General features: G+C 42.5%; 1 protein-coding gene across 1 annotated transcript in view; it reads left to right on the plus strand.

The window, feature by feature from the left end:
* Window positions 1-18,888, plus strand: part of MYOF (myoferlin) — a 190,280-nt gene that overhangs the window by 85,485 nt on the left and 85,907 nt on the right. The window contains exons 15-21 of the mRNA XM_037727745.1: window positions 2,221-2,304; window positions 4,203-4,271; window positions 4,367-4,410; window positions 5,423-5,505; window positions 7,946-7,984; window positions 11,500-11,624; window positions 12,737-12,853. Coding sequence (XP_037583673.1) covers window positions 2,221-2,304; window positions 4,203-4,271; window positions 4,367-4,410; window positions 5,423-5,505; window positions 7,946-7,984; window positions 11,500-11,624; window positions 12,737-12,853 — 561 coding nt within the window. The remainder of the gene's footprint in view (window positions 1-2,220; window positions 2,305-4,202; window positions 4,272-4,366; window positions 4,411-5,422; window positions 5,506-7,945; window positions 7,985-11,499; window positions 11,625-12,736; window positions 12,854-18,888) is intronic.

An 18,888-nucleotide genomic window follows, 5' to 3' on the forward strand; every position in this document is an offset into this window, starting at 1 on the left:
AAAAAAAAAAAAAAAAAGAAAAGAAAAAAAAAAGTGTGTTATTTGTGATTTTGCCAAATTTTCTTGAATTTCTCTGAAAAAGTCAGACTAGGCCTATAACATTTTAACCTTTAAAGCACCTTTCTCCCAATTGAAAAGATCATTTTTTGTTTGTTTGTTTGTTTGTTTGTTTTGAGACAGTCTTACTCTGTCGCCCAGGTTGGAGGCTGGAGTATCGTGACTTGATCTTGGCTAACTGCAAGAGTCAAGTGACTCTCATGCCTCAGCCTCCCGGGTAGCTGGGATTGCAGGCATGTGCTGCCACACCTGGCTAATTTTTATTTTATTTTATTTTGTTTATTTTTTCAGTTGGAGTCTCGCTCTGCTGCTAGGCTAGAGTGCAGTGGTGCAGTTTTGGCTCACTGCAATCTCTGTGTCCCAGGTTCAAGCGATTCTCCTGCCTCAACCTCCAGAGTAGCTGGGATTACAGGTGCATGCCACCACACCCAGCTAATTTTTGTATTTTTAGTAGAGATGGGTTTCACCATGTTGGCCAGGATGGTCTTGATCTTCTGACCTTGTGATCTGCCCTCTTCAGCCTCCCAAAGTGCTGGGATTATAGGCGTGAACCACTGCGCCAGGCAAAGATCAAGTCTTGACATAATAATTTATAAATTTATTTTTCAAGGTACTCCTGTTGACTTTAAAACTTTGTGGAAAAAATATTCTTTCTCTCTCAACTAAGACCAAAAGGATTTCTCCAACTAGTGCTTGCCACCCATGAGAACAATTCTTGTTGCAACTATTTGTTTTGTTTTTGAGACGGAGTCTCATTTATTGCCCAGGCTGGAGTGCAGTGGTGTGATCTTGGCTCACAGCTCACTGCAACCTCCATCTCCTGGGTTCAAACAATTCCCCTGCCTCAGCCTCCCAAGTAGCTGGGATTACAGGAGCCCGCCACTGCACCCAACCTAATTTTTGTATTTTTAGTAGAGATGGGGTTTCACCATGTTGGCCAGGCTGGTCTCAAACTCCTGACCTCAAGTGATCTGCCCGCCTTGACCTCCCAGTGTTCTGGGATTATAGGAGTGAGCCACTGCACCTGGCGTCAACATTTCTTTATTCCATATAAGTATGTGGTTCTTTGCTTTCTTCTTTAAATGATCGTAATATCTGTCTGGTTCCCTCCTCATAATGAGGTAAATACATGTGTTCATTTTATATCTAAGTGAGAGTCATGGTTTTACCATTTCAGAAAACTTCCTTTAACAAAGGTGGCAATCTTTTACTGTATTGTTCGTGTTCCTGAGTCTTAAATGGTTGCCAGGCACAGTGGCTCACACCTGTAATCCTAGCACTTTGGGAGGTGGAGGAGGGCAGATCACGAGTTCAGGAGTTTGAGACCAGCCTGGACAACATGGTGAAACCCCATCTCTACTGAAAATACGAAAATTAGCCAGGCATGGTGGCACGTGCCTGTAATCAGATATATTTTGGGGAAGTTACTGGGGAGGCTGAGGTAGGAGAATCACTTGAACCCAGGAGACGGAGGTTGCAGTGAGCTGAGATCATGCCAATGCACTCCAGCCTGGAGGACACAGCAAGACTCCATCTCAAAAAATAAAATAAAAGATTATCTCCCCCACCAAGATTGTAAAGATATTTTAATATATTTTCTTCTAGGCCTTTAAAAATTTTACTTTCAGCCAGGGGAGGTGGCTCATGCCTGTAAGCCTAACACTCTGAGGGACTTGAGTCCAGGAGTTCAAGACAAGCCTGGACAACATGGCAAAACCCCATCTCTACAAAAAAATACAATTATTAGCTGGGTGTGGTGGCGTGCATCTGTGGTTCCAGCCATTATACTTGGGAGGCTCAAGTGGGAGGGTCATTTGAGCCTGGGGAGATTGAAGCTGTAGTGAGCTGTATTTGCACCACTGCACCATAGCCTGGGCAATAGAACGAGACTCTTGTCTCCAAAAAAGTCATAAAAGGTTTTACTTTTATTATTCATGTTATGTGGAATAGATGTTTGTTTATGGTATGAAATGGATATGAAATTTAATTTTTTTCCTATAGAGGGCCAGTTTTCCCAGCATGATTTATTAACGCCTTTCCCCACTTCATCGGTAATTCTACCTCTGTCATGTGTCAAGACTCCTTTATGCATAAATCAGTTTCAAGGGGCCCCATTCTGTTCCAGGGGTCTACTTTTCCTTTTTTTTTTTTTTTTTTTNGCAGACAGTAAAGGAAATATTTGGAGGCAATGCAGATAAGAAAAATCTTGTGGATCCTTTTGTGGAGGTTTCCTTTGCTGGAAAAAAGGTTTGTACATGATCTAAATGCAGATGCTACTAGGAATAAATATTTAAAACCACTGTGCTTTCCTTGGAGTGAATTCCTGCTTACTCTTTGTTCAAATAGCCCCCTGATGAGCCGGGCACTCTGCAGGAACACAGATTATCTGAGTCCAAACATGCCAGACTTCTCCACAGGTTTATTTTGGAGTGGAAAGTATGCAGAACACAAATTACAAAATTCAGTCTTTTGAGAGATTAGAATAGAGAAAGCTACCACTGGATTTCTGGAATTACTTTTCAGGTCCAAACATCATCTTCATCTTGGGCAAGCTCCCTGGCCAGCCACACCCATCCCTGGTAAATGTTGTGGGGTATAGACCCCCCAGTGCCCTGCTGTCCCCTCCTGTCATGTTTCTCACCTTCCATGCTCCAGGGAACTGCTGAAATCAGAGAATGGGAGTGGGCCCCTGAAAAAATCTGGGAGACTCTTGGCATAGGGACAGCTATAACCATCACTTTTACCTACAGAGATGGTCAAAGATAGAGTTGAGAGTTGAGTGCGATTCTACAGTAGAATAACAGCACAGCATGGACAGTTATACACGGAAAGAACTAGCATCTTGTATGTGTTTGAACCATACAGTTATGAAAGGAAGATTTGGCAAACCACATACACACACACATGACTGGCACTTTTTTCTAAAAGATTCAGTGGGTATGGTGGAAAAGCCTTTAGCTCTGGGGCAAAATGAGGCCCGCATTAAATTCAGGCTTTACCCCACTTCATAGGCAGGTGAATCGCTTACCCTTCTGAGTTTCCATTTCCTGAACTATAAATGGAGATAATAATCATCACATAGGATTGTTGAGAGTTTTTACTCACTCAAAAAGTCATTAAGTACCAGATTCTGTCCCATGTGCTAGGATATAGAAATGAACACGCAGGAATAGAAGAGACAGACAATAAACAAGCAAACAAGAAATGAAATAATTTCAAACGGCGTCCAGTATTACAGAGAAAACAAAGCAGGGACAAGAAGTGATTGGTGCAGGGGAGGGGTGTTTATCCAGGTTTACAGGTGAGACCACCTTGAGAAAGTGACAGTTGATACACAAAGGCCAGAATATGCAGAGACCCGGGGAGGGAGGCATCCAGGCAGGGAGAAGGGCGATGGAAGGTCCCAAGGAGGAAAATCTTAGCAGGGAAGGCTGCCCATGTGGCTGCAGTGGAGTCAGCGAGGGGGGAGAGCTAGGAGGTTAGAGAGAAATGAACTTGGGACAGTAGAGTTTCATCAGCCCAGGGAGGGATCTGGGCTTTATTCGAGGTGTACTTTGAGAGTCCACTGAAGGTGTTACACAGAGAAGTGACATGAAAGTCAGGGGACAAGAGAAGCTGTGGAGTTCAGATAGACCATGCAGGCATCCCGGGGAGAATGGCTTCAGGATCTGCATGAAGACTGAAGTATCAGGGTGTGGCTGATTTGGGTGTGGCTGATTCTGGTTTGAGCCTGAATGAAGAGTGATGGAAAGACTGGCACAGGATCCAGTTTGGGGTAGGGCACAGGGAGGCTGGCAGGCAGGGTCAAAAGATCTGTCTAGATGTGTTAATGGTAGATGCTTTGCAAATTGTATATAACAATTGCTCTATAAACCTTATCTCTTGCTTTGTTACATTAATCTAATGTTAGAAATCCGACAACTGAAAACTAATGAAAAAGGGTTAAAAACAAGCTTCTAGTGCATCGAAACAGCAATGATTAATATTAAACCCATGTCATATTTTACAAATCAAGAAAAATAAAGTTTAACCAGGTTTCTAAGTATATAAGTAAACTGCTAAAGCATAATCTAGTAAGCATATATTGTAAACTTTTAGAAATTAGAAACTTGAAAACCTACAGCTTTGCTTTGGTGATTTTGCAGGTTTGTACAAACATAATTGAGAAAAATGCAAACCCTGAGTGGAATCAGGTCGTCAATCTTCAGATCAAGGTTTGACTTTCTTTTCTTTTTGAAAAAGTAAGAACACTTGAATAATTACTAAATTATTGTGAAATAACTATTTTTTCTGTTTTTTTTTTTTATAGTTTCCTTCAGTGTGTGAAAAAATAAAACTAACAATATATGACTGGTGAGTTGAAAATAGACACACGTCTAATTCAACATAAAAGAATTAAACATTTGGGTCAGTGCAAAACATTACTCTGGATGGTCTAACTCTTATTTTCTGGCATTTTGCTTTCCTTCCAGAGGAAAGGATAAATCGCACCTGGAACTGGGTGTTTTCTTAAAATTTAATAATAGTGTTATAGCAAAACAAGCTTTGAATATTTCGGTTCAACTGCTCGTAAACAAAAGAAGCGGAATGTGATCTGAAAATGCCCCAAGATAAGAAATCAGGAATTTAAATATCTTTAGGCTGTCCAGAATAGACTTCGGAAATACAGTCAACCATTTCTTGGGAGGAATCACCAAACATTCTAAGAGCAATACACTGTTACTGCTAAAAAAGAAAATAGGAAAACTACCTCAGTGAAGGCAAGGAAAAAAAGTCCTTGAAATGTTCTGATGGAATTTTTACTAGACCAGCCTCCTAGCACTGATTGGCCATAATGAGACCATTCTTGGAATGTCCTAGTTGGATGGAGCATTCAACTGGCACCCTTAGCTCCCTGAGAGTGGAAACATGGCAAATATTACCATCATCATGATCATCAGCACTATCATAATTATGTAATGTGCCGATAATTAATAAATTTTATGACAATGGTATTGAGTGTGGCCATAGGCACATCCCTTGGCCTCTGTGTAAAACTGCAGTTTCATAACTTAAGAATAAATTACCTGACTAGATCAGTGTTTCTAAAGGGTGGTTGGAGGACCATCTGTGTGAGAATCAATTGGGATATACTCATAAATATAATCTCTTCGCCCCACTCTAGGCTTATTGAATTAAAAATGTGGGCAGGAGATGAGGGTGAGAAGTTTCTAGTTGATTACTAAGTACAATAAAGTTTGCGGCTCACTGGACATGATTATTATTTTGAAGTCTGGGGTATTTTCCAGCTCTAACTTTTTAAAAATTGTTGAAATGAAGACATATCTTTATGGATGGAGCCCTTAACCTCTTTTGTTTTACACAGGGACCGTCTTACTAAAAATGATGTAGTTGGAACAACGTATCTACACCTGTCCAAAATTGCTGCCTCTGGTGGGGAAGTGGAAGGTAAGTCACTCAACAGATCTGGAGTAAGACTGGATACAGAACTTCTGGAGAAAAAAATAAACTGAGGTAGCCACCTTGCAATAGGTTTGGTTTCTTAGAAGCGAAGTGTGATGAACCTCATGAACCATTTCAATGGTGTTTTGGTGATGGCCTGGAAAACAAGAATGGAAACCACTAACAGTTTGAAGATTTTCAGCTTTCTTGCTCCCATCCAAAACTTTTTTTCCCAATAGCGATTTTATGAAATTTTTGTGTCAATACAGAGAGCTAGCACCTTATTTTTTTTTGAGTGATATTGACCCAAGTCCACCCAAATATAAAATAATACTCCCTTTTCAACTGATTCCCTTGGCAGGAGCAATAAGGTCAGATGCCAATGAATCATGTAATCCTCACTCCCTAAGATAATATGGATTTGGTTTTCGTTCTCCCAAGCACGGGTAGCCAACACATTGTTCTTTCTGTTGTTTCCCAAACACTTTCTTTGAGAAGCACTTGCCTGTACCTGGCATTATGGTTTTGTGCATCTGCCAGAAATTGTAATAGTGAATGAAGGAAAGAAGTTAAGATGATAAAAGAAAAAATTAATGTTAACACAGTAATACCAGCAACTTATTTTTTGTGACCAAAACAAAAATTCCTATAATTGCCAATGGATTAAGCATATGGAGAGATTAAACACATGAAACAAAGTGAGAGACTTTGAGACAAAATTTTATCTTGGAGAACTCAAGGTTCTTCTCATCCTTATCTTGTTTAAGGTCTTTTATAGGTTTTGAAAAAACACTGTTAATCCAAGCAATGGAAAACATAAATAAGAACCTGGTTATATATGTATGTATGTATGTATGTATGTATGTATGTTGTATTAGATACTAGAGAGAAGGTGAAGAAGATATTAGATATATGGTGAAGAACATATAGATTTCCTCCCTCAAGAAGGAAAAGAAAAGAAAAAAGCAATCAGAAGACAAGGTGGTGAACAAAGGAGATATAGTACAAATATAGTTATATGGCTGGGTGTGGTGGCTCATGTCTATAATCCCAGCACTTTAGGAAGCCAAGGAGGGCAGATCACTTGAGGCCAGGAGTTTGAGACCAGCCTGACCAACATAGTAAAACTCCATCTCTACTAAAAATAAATACAAAAATTAGCCAGGTGTGGTGGTGGGGGCCTGTAATCCCAGTTACTTGGGAGGGTGAGGCAGGAGAATTGCTTGAACCTGGGAGACAGAGGTTGTAGTGAGCTGAGATTACACCATTGCACTTCAGCCTGGTGACAGAGCAAGACTCCATCTTGAAAAAATAAATAAATAAATAAAAGATTATACATGACATTAAGCAAATGGTAGAGGGTCAGAAAGAGATTCCATCTGAACGTTCTCTGCTGAGTAGCATGGTGATCATGACACTGGAGCTGCAGTGAAGGAAATGTAATCATGGCCCTTTCATTTTCTCTGCAGAGAGTAATATATATGTGGTTGCTAGAATGTAAGCACTATTTATTGTATTTTGATTTTTAAAATTTAACCGACAGCCAAAGCTCTGAACAAGCATAAATGCCATCACCCATTACAGTGTGAAAGTAGGGAAGATAGAGATGAGAAGTGGAAGGAGAAAGGGGAGCAGGGGCAGGAGTGCTAATAGCCTCTTCTTTTTAAGTCAGGAATCTAAATGTGACTGTAGATGGCATCACAAAGGTAACCATCAGAGGAAATAAAAATCATGCTGTAACTACATGGGGGGAAGGTAAAAATGACTAAAATGCATCCATTGTTCATGAGAAGCCATTAAATAATATCTAAAGATAATTATTCAGAAATACTGGCATAAGCATTTTGCTTAGTGACATGGTGGTAACACCCAGAACTAAAACCAGAAATTGCTACAAGCAATTTTAGCTTCTGTCTGTGAGACCATTCATTGCAGGCCCTGCAGACCATGGGGTTGGAGGGCCTTAAAATAACAATGAGCTGTCAACATCGCCCTCCCCCTACAAAGAAACAAACCATGCTTTCAATCAAATAATGTGCAGTAAACTCCAGGCCTTTGCTTATACAGCCTCAGACTATATTTACTTGGATTTTCTGATGTTGGTCCCAACTAAGCCCTAAGATGAGTAAATGTTTTATTAAAAATGTGAAGTGCTGGTAACTTCACCAGGCTCCATTGGTCCCAGGAAGCTAGCTCTTCTGCTTACTGGCTGCCTTGGGGCTGGGTGAAATTCAGTTATTCATGTGTGGTGGTCTTGCCCGTTGTCACAATTTAACCAATGAGAATTGTGTGCATTACGAAAGGGTCATATGTGATTTAGATCTGAATTTGGGATTTTTCTGGTGCTGCTAAATCACTTACCTGACACTGGATTTGATTAACGTTTTCAATGTCTGTTTTATAATGCCCGTGTTTTTGTTTAACCAGTCGTATTTTTACTATATAGATTTCTCATCTTCGGGAACTGGGGCTGCATCGTATACAGGTTTATGCTTTGTAATTTTGCTTTCTATTAGATCTTGCTAGCTAATATTATCTTATTAAGAATATAACAATTGTCTTTAGAACTTTTTCTGACATTTTGCTGTCTCAACATAGTTTTACTAGAGTAAAGTTTTTGCTGTATGGTTGTCCTGCATGGCTAAGCTTAAAAGAAATATGCTAACCAGGCTTTGCTCCATGTCCCATGATTTCAGCTAAATGTACACCATGGTATTTGGCTTTATTGCAAATAATTGATTGTGAGATGTAATGTTTTCTGTTATTGTCTATGTTCAGTAGGTAGAGATAAGGAGCACTAAATCAGCTGTTCTGAAATGTATCAAGTAGCTTTCCCCCAATGTCAACATGAATCTCTAGGTTGGAAAACAATGAATGTTTTTCACTTTGCACCCTGAAGATCTCCTCCTCCTCTGAAAATGAGGGATCATAACATGTCCTTTCCTTTGCACAGAACTCGTCATTTTTTGCAAGTTTGCTCAATACTGTCACACACTTGACCATCACAACTCTCCTAGGGCAGATGTTGCTGTTCACCTAATAGATGAAGACTCTGAGGTTTAGAGAGGTTATCTGTCAGATAAGCATGATTCTCCCTGCCACAGTAATCTCCCAGGGTTGTGGTAAGAGGGGAAAGAGCTATTACATAGGGGAAAGAGATATTGCATGTGGGAAAGCTTTGCAAACTCTGAAACTGTATGCAAATATGAAGTGATATCACATAATTATGTAGTTGACACAATACCCAATTCTTATTTGCTTTAAAAAATATGTTTTGTGGGCCAGGCACAGTGGCTCACGCCTATAATCCCACCACTTTGGGAGGCTGAGCAGGTGGATCACAAGGTTGGGAGAACAAGATCATCCTAGCTAATTGGTGAAACCCTATCTCTACTAAAAAGACAAAAAATTAGCTGGGCCTGGGGCATGTGCCTGTAGTCCCAGCTACTTGGGAGGCTGAGGCAGGAGAATCGCTTGAACCTGGGAGGTGGAGGTTGCAGTGAGTCGAGATGGTGCCACTACACTCCAGCCTGGGCAACAAGGCAAGATTCCGTCTCAAAAAAGGAAAAAGAGACTGGGTACAGTGGTTCACACTTGTAATCCTAGCACTTTGGGAGACCAAGGCAGGTGGATCACGAGGTCAGGAGTTTGAGACCAGCCTGTCCAATATGGTGAAACCCCATTTCTACTAAAAAATACAAAACTTAGCTGGCCGTGGTGGTGCACTCCTGTAGTCCCAACTACTCAGGAGGCTGAGGTAGGAGAATCATTTGAACCCAAGAAGCAGAGGTTGCAGTCACTCGAGATGGTGCCATTGCACTCCAGCCTCGGGAACAGAGTGAGACACTGTCTCAAAAAAAAAAAAAAAAAAGGAAAAAAATCTATTTTGTTATAATCAGATTTATATGAATATTAAGTAGTCCTTAGATTTGCAGTGAACTTGGCAGATGCACAAGCACTTTATTCCTTTATTCATTTGTTTAACCAATCAATGAATATGCATGTAGTAGTGTCACATGATAGAACCAGCAGTAGGAAATCAAAATAAAACATACTGAAATCCTACCACACCCCCTGAAAAGTGATACTCTAGTCACAGAGATGTGCAGCTATGTAGGGTTATAGAAACTGAATACAGTAGTTATTTGTAATTACTGTATATTTTATCCCCAAAACCCAAAGGGGGATTCCAAAAGGTAAAAGGCATGGAAAACATCGTTGGAAAGTAGGTTGTAGCTAGATCAGAGGAAATCCTTGATGGCCAGGCTGAAGGATTTTTGTTTTATTTTGTGAAGGCTTTTTAGCAAAGGAAGTTTGATGTGACCGCTGTGCATTAAACGGATTAGGAAACTTTGGAGGCAAGAAGAGACAGCTTATGAGGGAATGGGTTTTCTTTTTCTTTTTTTTTTTGGAGATGGAGTTTCTCTCTTATCACCTGGGCTGGAGTGCAATGGCATGATCTTGGCTCATTGCATCCTCTGCCTCCTGGGTTCCAGTGATTCTCCTGCCTCAGCCTCCCTAGCAGCTGGAATTACAGGCGCCTGCCCATGCCTGGCTATTTTTTTTTGTATTTTTAGTAGAGGGGGTTTTGGCATGTTGGCCAGGCTAGTCTCAAACTCCTGAACCTCAGGTGATCCACCTGCCTTGGCCTCCCAAAGTGCTGGGATTACAGGCATGAGCCACCTCGCCTGGCCTAGAGAATGGGTTTTCCCAGGAGCCTATATTTAGGTGTGAGCACATAGAAGGAAAGTTCCTTCTGTTAATCCAAAACAAGACAAAAGGCTAACACACCAGAAAAGAGATTTGTTGGACAGAAATAATTCAGCCCCTGGCATTAAGCTGATGCTCAGTGGATCATTACTGACAATTTGTGTTTTAATCCCTGGGGATCTTTAACAAAAAGCAAATACACATGACAGACAACACAGTCACTCTGAGAACCAGGTGGAGGAGAGGTGGGGTTACACCAAAGGAACAGATGGGGGTAGTGGAGGGTGTCCTTGTCTGAGCTTTGAAACTGAAGATCTGGGGCTAAATATGCCAACCTGTGGGACTTTTGACAAGTCACTTCCCTTCTGTGGGCTTTGGCTTGCCCATCCATAATGTGACATGACTACGGTGCCATCGCTTTAACATCCATTCTTACATTGTTCGTCATTTCTAATTCACAGAAAGCTCTGCCTTATACCGAGTGAACCAAAGCTGATCTTGTAGCTCATAGCAGTGGTCCTCACTCTGCTTTTGGAGACAAGAGCATCCCATATGGGGCCATTGAGACTACTGAAGGCAGCTCTTATATTTCCCCACCCTCACTCACCGTTTCCCCATTTTCAGCTATTTAATTACATTGCCCCCAGTGCCCTTTATTGAGGAATTGTCTTGCTAAGACCAGGTAACAGAAATAAGGAGCATATCAAATGACCACCAGAGATAGGAAGTAATGAATGGGATTCTTCATGTCACTTAGAATATCACAAGGTCTCACAACCACAGGCAGGCAGTTCATTATTACACGTAAAAATTTAAAATATCTATCTTGTACTTTTAATAGCATCAGCCAGAGTTAGATTAAGCGACTTGAAGATTAAATGACACTTTAGAGGAATAAATAAAGTGCATATAATATGTCATTTAAGTGACTTCCCAAAACAATATAATCTTTTACCCCAATTGGCAATGGCGTGTTTAATACAATGCCCACTATAAACTTGGAAAAACTGTGAAGGTTAACTTCAAAATCTAATTGCTCTTTTATTTAAATAACATTATCTTTTTATAAAAATAAGTTTATCTGCACTACCCCCAAATGTTTTTATTTACTATTTAGCAATAAGAAAAGAGAAATGTGGCAAGCCTCATGGTGTTTACAACTCGCATTAATACCACTAACTCACAAAATGGAGGAAAATAGTCTTACTAATAACTAATAACTAATATTTATTTCAATAGATTGAATGTTAAAAGCCTAACATCTAATGATGATGTCTCTTTCTCTCTCAGTAAACACAGGAGAAACAGAGGTAGGCTTTGTTCCAACATTTGGACCTTGTTATCTGAATCTTTATGGAAGCCCCAGAGAGTACACAGGATTCCCAGACCCCTATGATGAGCTGAATACTGGAAAGGTTGGTTTCTCCATTAAGGTTGTTATTAATGAGTGTTGGTTAATGTGATTATTTCTTCTTATAATGTCTGATCAAGTATTGCAGGATAGAAGTTTCATACTCTATCCTAAGATTTAGGACATACTCTATCTATACCCTAAGACTTAGAATGCAAACACAGGAAGAGATTGTGGAGATCAACTCACTGGGGGATGGCCAATGGCCATTTCCCCCAACTTCTATGCTTCTGGTAGACATCAATAATCAATGCTGGCTCTCTTTCTTAATAAGCCCCTGGGCTGCCTTGGAATTCTTCTCAACATCATATTTTAGGAATTTACCCAGCACTAGGCAGTGACATGCCCCTGAAACCCCTTGCTACCTTGATCTGATCAATACTTTCATTTCATAGATGAAGACATGCAAACCCAGAGATGGGAAGTGTTCTTTTTACCACAACAGAAGCCAAATGTCTTTTAGGTATCTCCCAAGGCTCAAGAAAGGAACCAAGCTAGAGAGAAAAAGCCCTGAGAGGGGAAAGGTGAAAGACTGGCTGTGGAGGTGGGGGCCCTCCCTTCCTCCCCAGAAGGTTCTATTGCCAGCATTGCTGGGTATGGTGGGAGGAGTATCCACTCTTCATCTGCATGCTCAGCTGTACCCAGAACATCTTCCTCCTTTACTTCATGGCTATTCTGAGACTTGCCCTGGTTGCCAACATGGCTGCCTCCCTATTCTGAGAAGAGGAGCAGCAGGGTTAACACAGATAAACGCAGAGCTTCCCCGCTGAAATATGGTGAGGGAGACTTCGAGCCTCATCCATCCCCACCTCCCAGCCTCTGCACACTCCTTCTGGAGCTCGAGCATGGTGTGAAGGCCTCTGACCTTGGTCATAGCTAAGGTCTTTTTCAGCCCTGGCATCCCAAGGTACTCTCTGAGATCTGTCCTAAAGCCAATGGCTCTTCTTTCCAACACCAGAGACCTGAATCCAGCTGGGAGAGTGGCCGACAGATTGATTTTGAAAGTTAGGGCCATGGGAAGGAGAAACTTTTTGTGTTGTATTAGCCCAACTAGAGACACAGAATGCCTTTTGTTGTTGCTTCCTGGAGGAATAATCCTGGGTTATTGCCTTTCAGGGGGAAGGAGTTGCCTACAGAGGCAGGATCTTGGTTGAATTAACCACTTTTCTTGAGAAGACACCACCAGATAGAAAGATTGAACCCATTTCATGTGATGACCTGCTGGTTGTTGAGGTAAATGTTAGAGTGTGAATAATGCATGGTGTAGAAAAGGAGACCTCCAGGGACTGAAGGGGCAGCTGAGGGAGTAGGAGGGCAACCCAGCTCACGACGAACGCCCTCATCTGGATGTTTCTACAACAGCCCTATAAGGATTGCTTCAGCCCTTGAGATGTTAATACCCTACTGAAAACTGGCAAGAGCACTGTACCCGAAAACTGAATGAGCTGTTCGCTAACTGGTGTTGGGGGTCATGGGGAGGTGGCCATAACAGCCACTTCTTGGTGGCACCAAGAGCTATAGGTGCCACCACTACTCATTTCCATTTGAATAGGCTTCCCAGCTCGGGAGGGCAGGTGTGCTGAGGGCCCACATTGCAATGGCTGTGAACCCCGCTTCCTCCTTGAAGACAGGAAATCTTCCCGGTTGACTTCCCCTACCATTTCTGAGAAGCCCAGGTCGATGCCCATGTGTTCCACAAACCTGAATTGTTTGCCAGCGCAGCCAGCTCACTGATGCCCTCCAGAATGGGTTGCAAATCACCTCCAGGGTCCCAGCTGCCCCGCGCTGCTGCTGCCCTCTGTTCTAAGGACACAAGACAGGCCCCCGCCCTGCTTTCCCCACTCTACCGCAGAAACCAAACAGCAACTTTTAAAAAGCCTTCACTTTCTGTTTTTGGGATAAGAATAGGAAAATACAGTAAAATGGGTTACAGAGTGGTTGTGAAATGTAGCAATTCTCAGAGCTCAGGGGTCAGACTGGTGTTCTGGGTCCCTGAGAGTCAGCCTTCCTGTCTACCCCCAGCCTGACTCCTTGTGGCAGGCTGGGTTGTCCATGCTCTGCCCACGCTCCCGCGGTGCCCAGAACACATCTTCATCTGAGTCCAGGCCCAGCTGCATGAGTTCTCCAGCGAGCCAGGGCCTTCTCCCTCCAGTCGTCTGATGTCTGCCCATTACATCTGCCCACTTTGCAGGATGATCGCTGGGGAGACTAGCCACGCCCTTTAACAGAAACTCTCCCTTCTTTCCCAGAGCAATGTGGCCTTGCTCATTGACCCCCAGACAACAGCTATATCAGGAGGTTGGCATCCAAAGCTGTTCATTCTGGAATCCTCAGGCTTCACGTGTTTGGAACATCCGTGGTCCAATGCTTGAGCCCCACTGATTTCATTCCTGTCTCCTTCTTTGAAAGTCTCCTCCCCTCTCTCTGAGACTTCCCTCTCTCTACCCTACAGCCTCAGGAAGGAACCTAGCATCACCATAGCAGCAAGCCACGGGGTATCCATGTCACTTCACACGTGGAAAAGAAATAGTTCTCCCCCACAAATTATTACAGCAAAGATGATCATTTGTTTTGCTTTTTTTACTAGAGAGACACAGAACCAAAAATCAAGAAGTTCCTGGTCATCATTTTTCTATCTATTCCACAATATTATCCACTCTGTAATCTAGGAATTGCAGTAGATCATGAGGACAAGTTAAGAAAAGGAAAAAAGGGGGAGGAAGAGTGTGAAAAGGGGTAGTTTGCATGTTATTTACAGCCAGGATCATGCAAGAGAATAGCCAGAAACCACTTGGAGGCTTCTGCAGAGACACACGGTGGTTTTTGACTTGAGTAGTTACAGATTGGAGTTGGCTCTTGAAATGTTGGCTTGAATTCAGGGTTAGGCAGAAACACCACCATGGACATTCAACCATTATGGTTCCTCTTTATTTTGTTCCGTCACCAGAATGTAATTTAAGTCCATGCTGCTTCTCTTTTTTTAAACAACCATAGTTGGGGAGAAGGAGAAAGAGGCCCAACAAAATACTTAAAAAAAAACACTATTAACTCGATTGCAAAACAAAATTAGTTTTCTTCACTGCAAATAGTTAAACACACATACGCAAAGAAGCTTATTTCATTAATTTAGTCTAAAAGCAAAAAAATAAAAAGAGTAAACAATATATATTGCCCACAGTATATGTCAACAGAATAAAAACATCTTTCTATTGACTGGTAAACAAAACAGAATTCATTTTCTTTGCTCTAAATAATTAAACACAGAGAGCAAAATAGCTCATCTTTTCTATTAAATAAATTTAATAAAATCAAAAGTGGGGCTGGGTATGGTGGCTCATGCCTGTAATCCCAGAACTTTGGAAGACTGAGGTGGTTAGATCACCTGAGGTCAGGAATCTGACCAACATGCTGAAACCCCAAGTCTTCTAAAAAATACAAAAAATAACAGGGCATGGTGGTGGGTGCCTGTAATCCCAGCTGCTCGGGAGGCTGAGGCAGGAGAATTGCTTGAACCTGGGAGGCGGAGGTTGCAGTGAGCTGAGATCGTATCATTGCACTCCAGCCTGGGCAACAGAGCAAGACTCCATCTCAATAAATAAATAAATAAAATAAATAAAATCAAAAGTGAAAAGATGCCAAAATTTTAAAAACCTTGCAGAATTATAGAATAGGAGAGGAATGGGGATTCTGAAAATGTAGCCATACTCCAAGCAACCAGAAGCCCCAAGAGAGAGTGAAGTGAGCAGATCTGTGCACCTGCCAGAAGGACTTAATGAATGCAGTCAACCTACAACATGATCATGACCCTTGTCTGTCTTGCAGAGGTCCTCTGTTCTGGGTTGTGTGCAGCTAACAAAACTTTTTGGTAGAGCTGAAGAGGCTGCAACAAACGCGCAACTTGATTGCCAAAGAGCCAAGTGCTTCCCATCTTTCTAAAGCAGAGCTGACCTATCAAGACCTAGTGAAGAGAGGCCCCAGTGCAGGGGGGGTGCAGCAGGTTCAGCCTGGCCACTTTCCCAGTAGGAATCAGGCAGATACAAGAAGATCAAGTGTTGCCAACCTAGTGTTATTCTAATACCTGCTGGCTTCTTGAACCTCTGCCTGCCGCTCAAGGACTGTTTTTTGTCTCCAGGATCAGGAGTCTGTTCTTGGACCACTTTCTCTCTGCTCCCCTTTCCCCAGTCTCCTTAGATGTGACCGAATGTATTTCAGGAGCATTGAATGCACTTGCATTCTCTTTCCTACTCAACTACAATCTCCTTTACATCTCCCATTGGTCTGGTCCGCATTAAGGGCTCAAAAATACTGCTAGAAATAGCCCCTTCAGGTTCTTCCACCTGCTCCATCAGGTGTCAGTTTCCTTTAGTAAACACACTGAAGGTGGCATGCTGGGCAGTCTTCATTGGTACCTGATCTCCTTGTCACTGACCTTTAATGTCCCATGCCTTGTGTGTCCACAGCCACTTTCTTTGTCTTTCTTTTTTTTTGAGATGAGGTCTCGCTCTGTCACCGGGCTGAAGTGCAGTGGTGCGATCTCGACTCACTGCAACCTCTGACACCCTGGTTCAAACAATTCTCCTGCCTCAGCCTCCTGAGTAGCTGGGATTACAGGCACACGCTACCATGTCCAGCTAATTTTTGTATTTTCAGTAGAGATGGGGTTTCACCATGTTGGCCAGGATGATCTCAGTCTCCTGACTTCATGATCCACCCACCTTGGCCTCCCAAAGTGTTGGGATGACAGGCGTGAGCCACCGCGCCCAGCCCACAGCCACTTTCAAAAACTCTTAGCCCTTATCGGTATCTTACTTGACAGAAATCACCTCCTTTTCCACATCGACTGCTGAAGCTCTACCTTATACCACCTCATCTACAGGGTGTGCTAGTCTCTGATGATCAGAAAGAGAGCCCCAAGGCCCTACCCCCACCTGAGTCCGGTAGACTACAATTTATGTGCTTTAATTTTCTCATGTCATAGGCAGTCTTATCCCAGGCTCTGCACTTCTCTGGTGTTTATTGTTCCTTCCTCTCTCTACCTCTCTGTTCCCTGAGGGCAGAGAGGAAGTGGGAAAGGTCTGTGGGAGCAGCAGAATTCTCAGCTGCCTGAATCCAGGGTGGCCTGGCTCTGGGGCAGGTGAGCAGATGGTAGGGAGCTTCTCCTGGAGTCTGAGCTTGCGCAGTGATCCAGGGAGCTGCTCTATCTTCCGCGGCTTGCTCACATTGTGTCCCCTCTCTCCTGGGAAATGTGCTGATGACCAGAAGCCCAAACTATTGCTTTTAGGGCTCAGACTTTCCAGGGCAAGGGTCCTTTCAGGGATTCTGTGGTCATTTTGCAAGCCCTGCATGAGAGCACCCAGGGAGTTCTAATGGAATCCTGGCTATGTGGAGGCCTGCAGGGTGAGCCAGCCCAGCCAAAGCATCATCCTGTAGTTTCCACCCCACCTCCGAGCCTCCCCATGAACCTTCTCCATCCTGTGCAGCCCCTGGCTTGACAGATGCCTCTGGCTTATACACTGGTCATTTTCTCCTGGGCCCTGACGCAGACCACAAATGTTTCCTATTTTTAGCTCCTTCCCTTTTCTCCTCTCATCCTAGGTGGTTTACAAAGAAGAAGTTGTACTGTATATAGTTCTGACTAATCCAAATAACTTTCTGCTTTTTACATTTTGACACAATTCAAACTCAAACTCAGAATTTCCACATCATGGGTAGTCCAGGGGGCTTAGTTGTGGGTAGTTAAGCAGAGCTCTTGGCAAGTAGCATCCACCCCTAATCCCCCTCTACCAAGGTGACAGTGGACTCAGCGGGGGAGGCTTTTAGATTCACAATGCCCAGGTAGAAGCTTCCTCAGGTAGTTCAATGTGCAGCTCAGGTTGCAAACCAATGTTTTAGAAAGAATTTTTAGAAAGATTGAGGCCTAGAGGGGATTTGACAAAACCCTGTTGGAAGGTTCTATTATACCATGTCAAAAATTCCCTTAACCAAAATGGGGACTCTGTGACAGAAGGATGTCCAGGAGTTCAAGACCACGAGCTTCAGTCACTGTCAGAAGTTCTTAAAACAGTTCTCAAAAATTTAAAAATTCCAGCCGGGCACAGTGGCTCATGCCTGTAATCCCAGCACTTTGGAAGGCCGAGTCCCATGGATCACTTGAGGTCAGGAGTTAGAGACAAGCCTGGCCAACACATGAAACTCCATGTCTACTAAAAACACAAAAATGAGCCGAGCATGCTAGCTCATGCGTGTGATCCTAGGTACTGGGGAGGCTGAGGCAGGAGAATCTCTTGAACCCTGGAGGTGGAGGTGGCAGTGAGCCGAGATCGTGTGTGCCACTACACTCCAGCCTGGGTGACAGAGCGTGACTCCATCTCAAAACAAAAAAAACAATTTAAAATTCCACTTCTGGGTAGAGACCTAAAAGAATTGAAAGCAGAGACTGGGTACCAACAGGGTTCTAGAAGAGACACAGGATGTGGAGAGTACTGCATGGCAGAATGCATAGGACATAATGAAATACAGCACCCTAAACCATTGCATAGTTCTTTGACAAAAGAAGGCAAAGTGCCTGAAGATCTGTAGGGATGTGACTCATAATGAAGGAGATATGCCAGCTGAGCAAGGCTATGGGGCAGGATATGGATTCAAGATTTTCTGTGCCTGTGAAGGAAGGCCGGAAGGGCTCATGGTCGTTTCTGCTAGGCTGACAGGTTGTCAGTGTGGTTACTGTTGGCCCTGTCTTCAACTCTTTCGGTAAACCAGTAATTTCAAAAGAAAAGAAGAAGGAAAGGAAGGTTTTATTTCCATTTTTATTTAGAATAAATTTACCTAATTTCACTTATTTTTATTTATATCTGACATTAAAATCTTTATTGTTATTTCCGATTAGAAAATTAATACTTTAGCTGGGTATGGTGGCACACACCTGTAGTCACAGCTACTCGGGAGGCTGAGGCTAGGGGATCACTTGAGCCCAAGAGGTTGAAGCTGCGGTGAGCCATGATCATGCCATTGCACTCCAGACTAGGCGACAGCACAAGACTCTGTCTCAAAAAAAAAAAAAAAAAAGGGAAATTTAATACTTCATTCAAAATAGTTAAAAATGTATAAGTTAGAAAGTAAAGTTTGCCATAATCTTTCAACCTTCTGCAACATAACTACTGTTAACAATGAGTTATATTCCTCCAAACCTTTTTCATGAATATGACAATATTAAAATATCTATTTAACAGATTAAATTCAAATATACTTTTTATTTTTTGAGACAGGAG

The sequence above is a fragment of the Cebus imitator genome, unplaced genomic scaffold (genome assembly GCF_001604975.1).
Source record: "Cebus imitator isolate Cc_AM_T3 unplaced genomic scaffold, Cebus_imitator-1.0 Scaffold238, whole genome shotgun sequence".
In the NCBI taxonomy this organism is placed as follows: Eukaryota; Metazoa; Chordata; class Mammalia; order Primates; family Cebidae; genus Cebus; species Cebus imitator.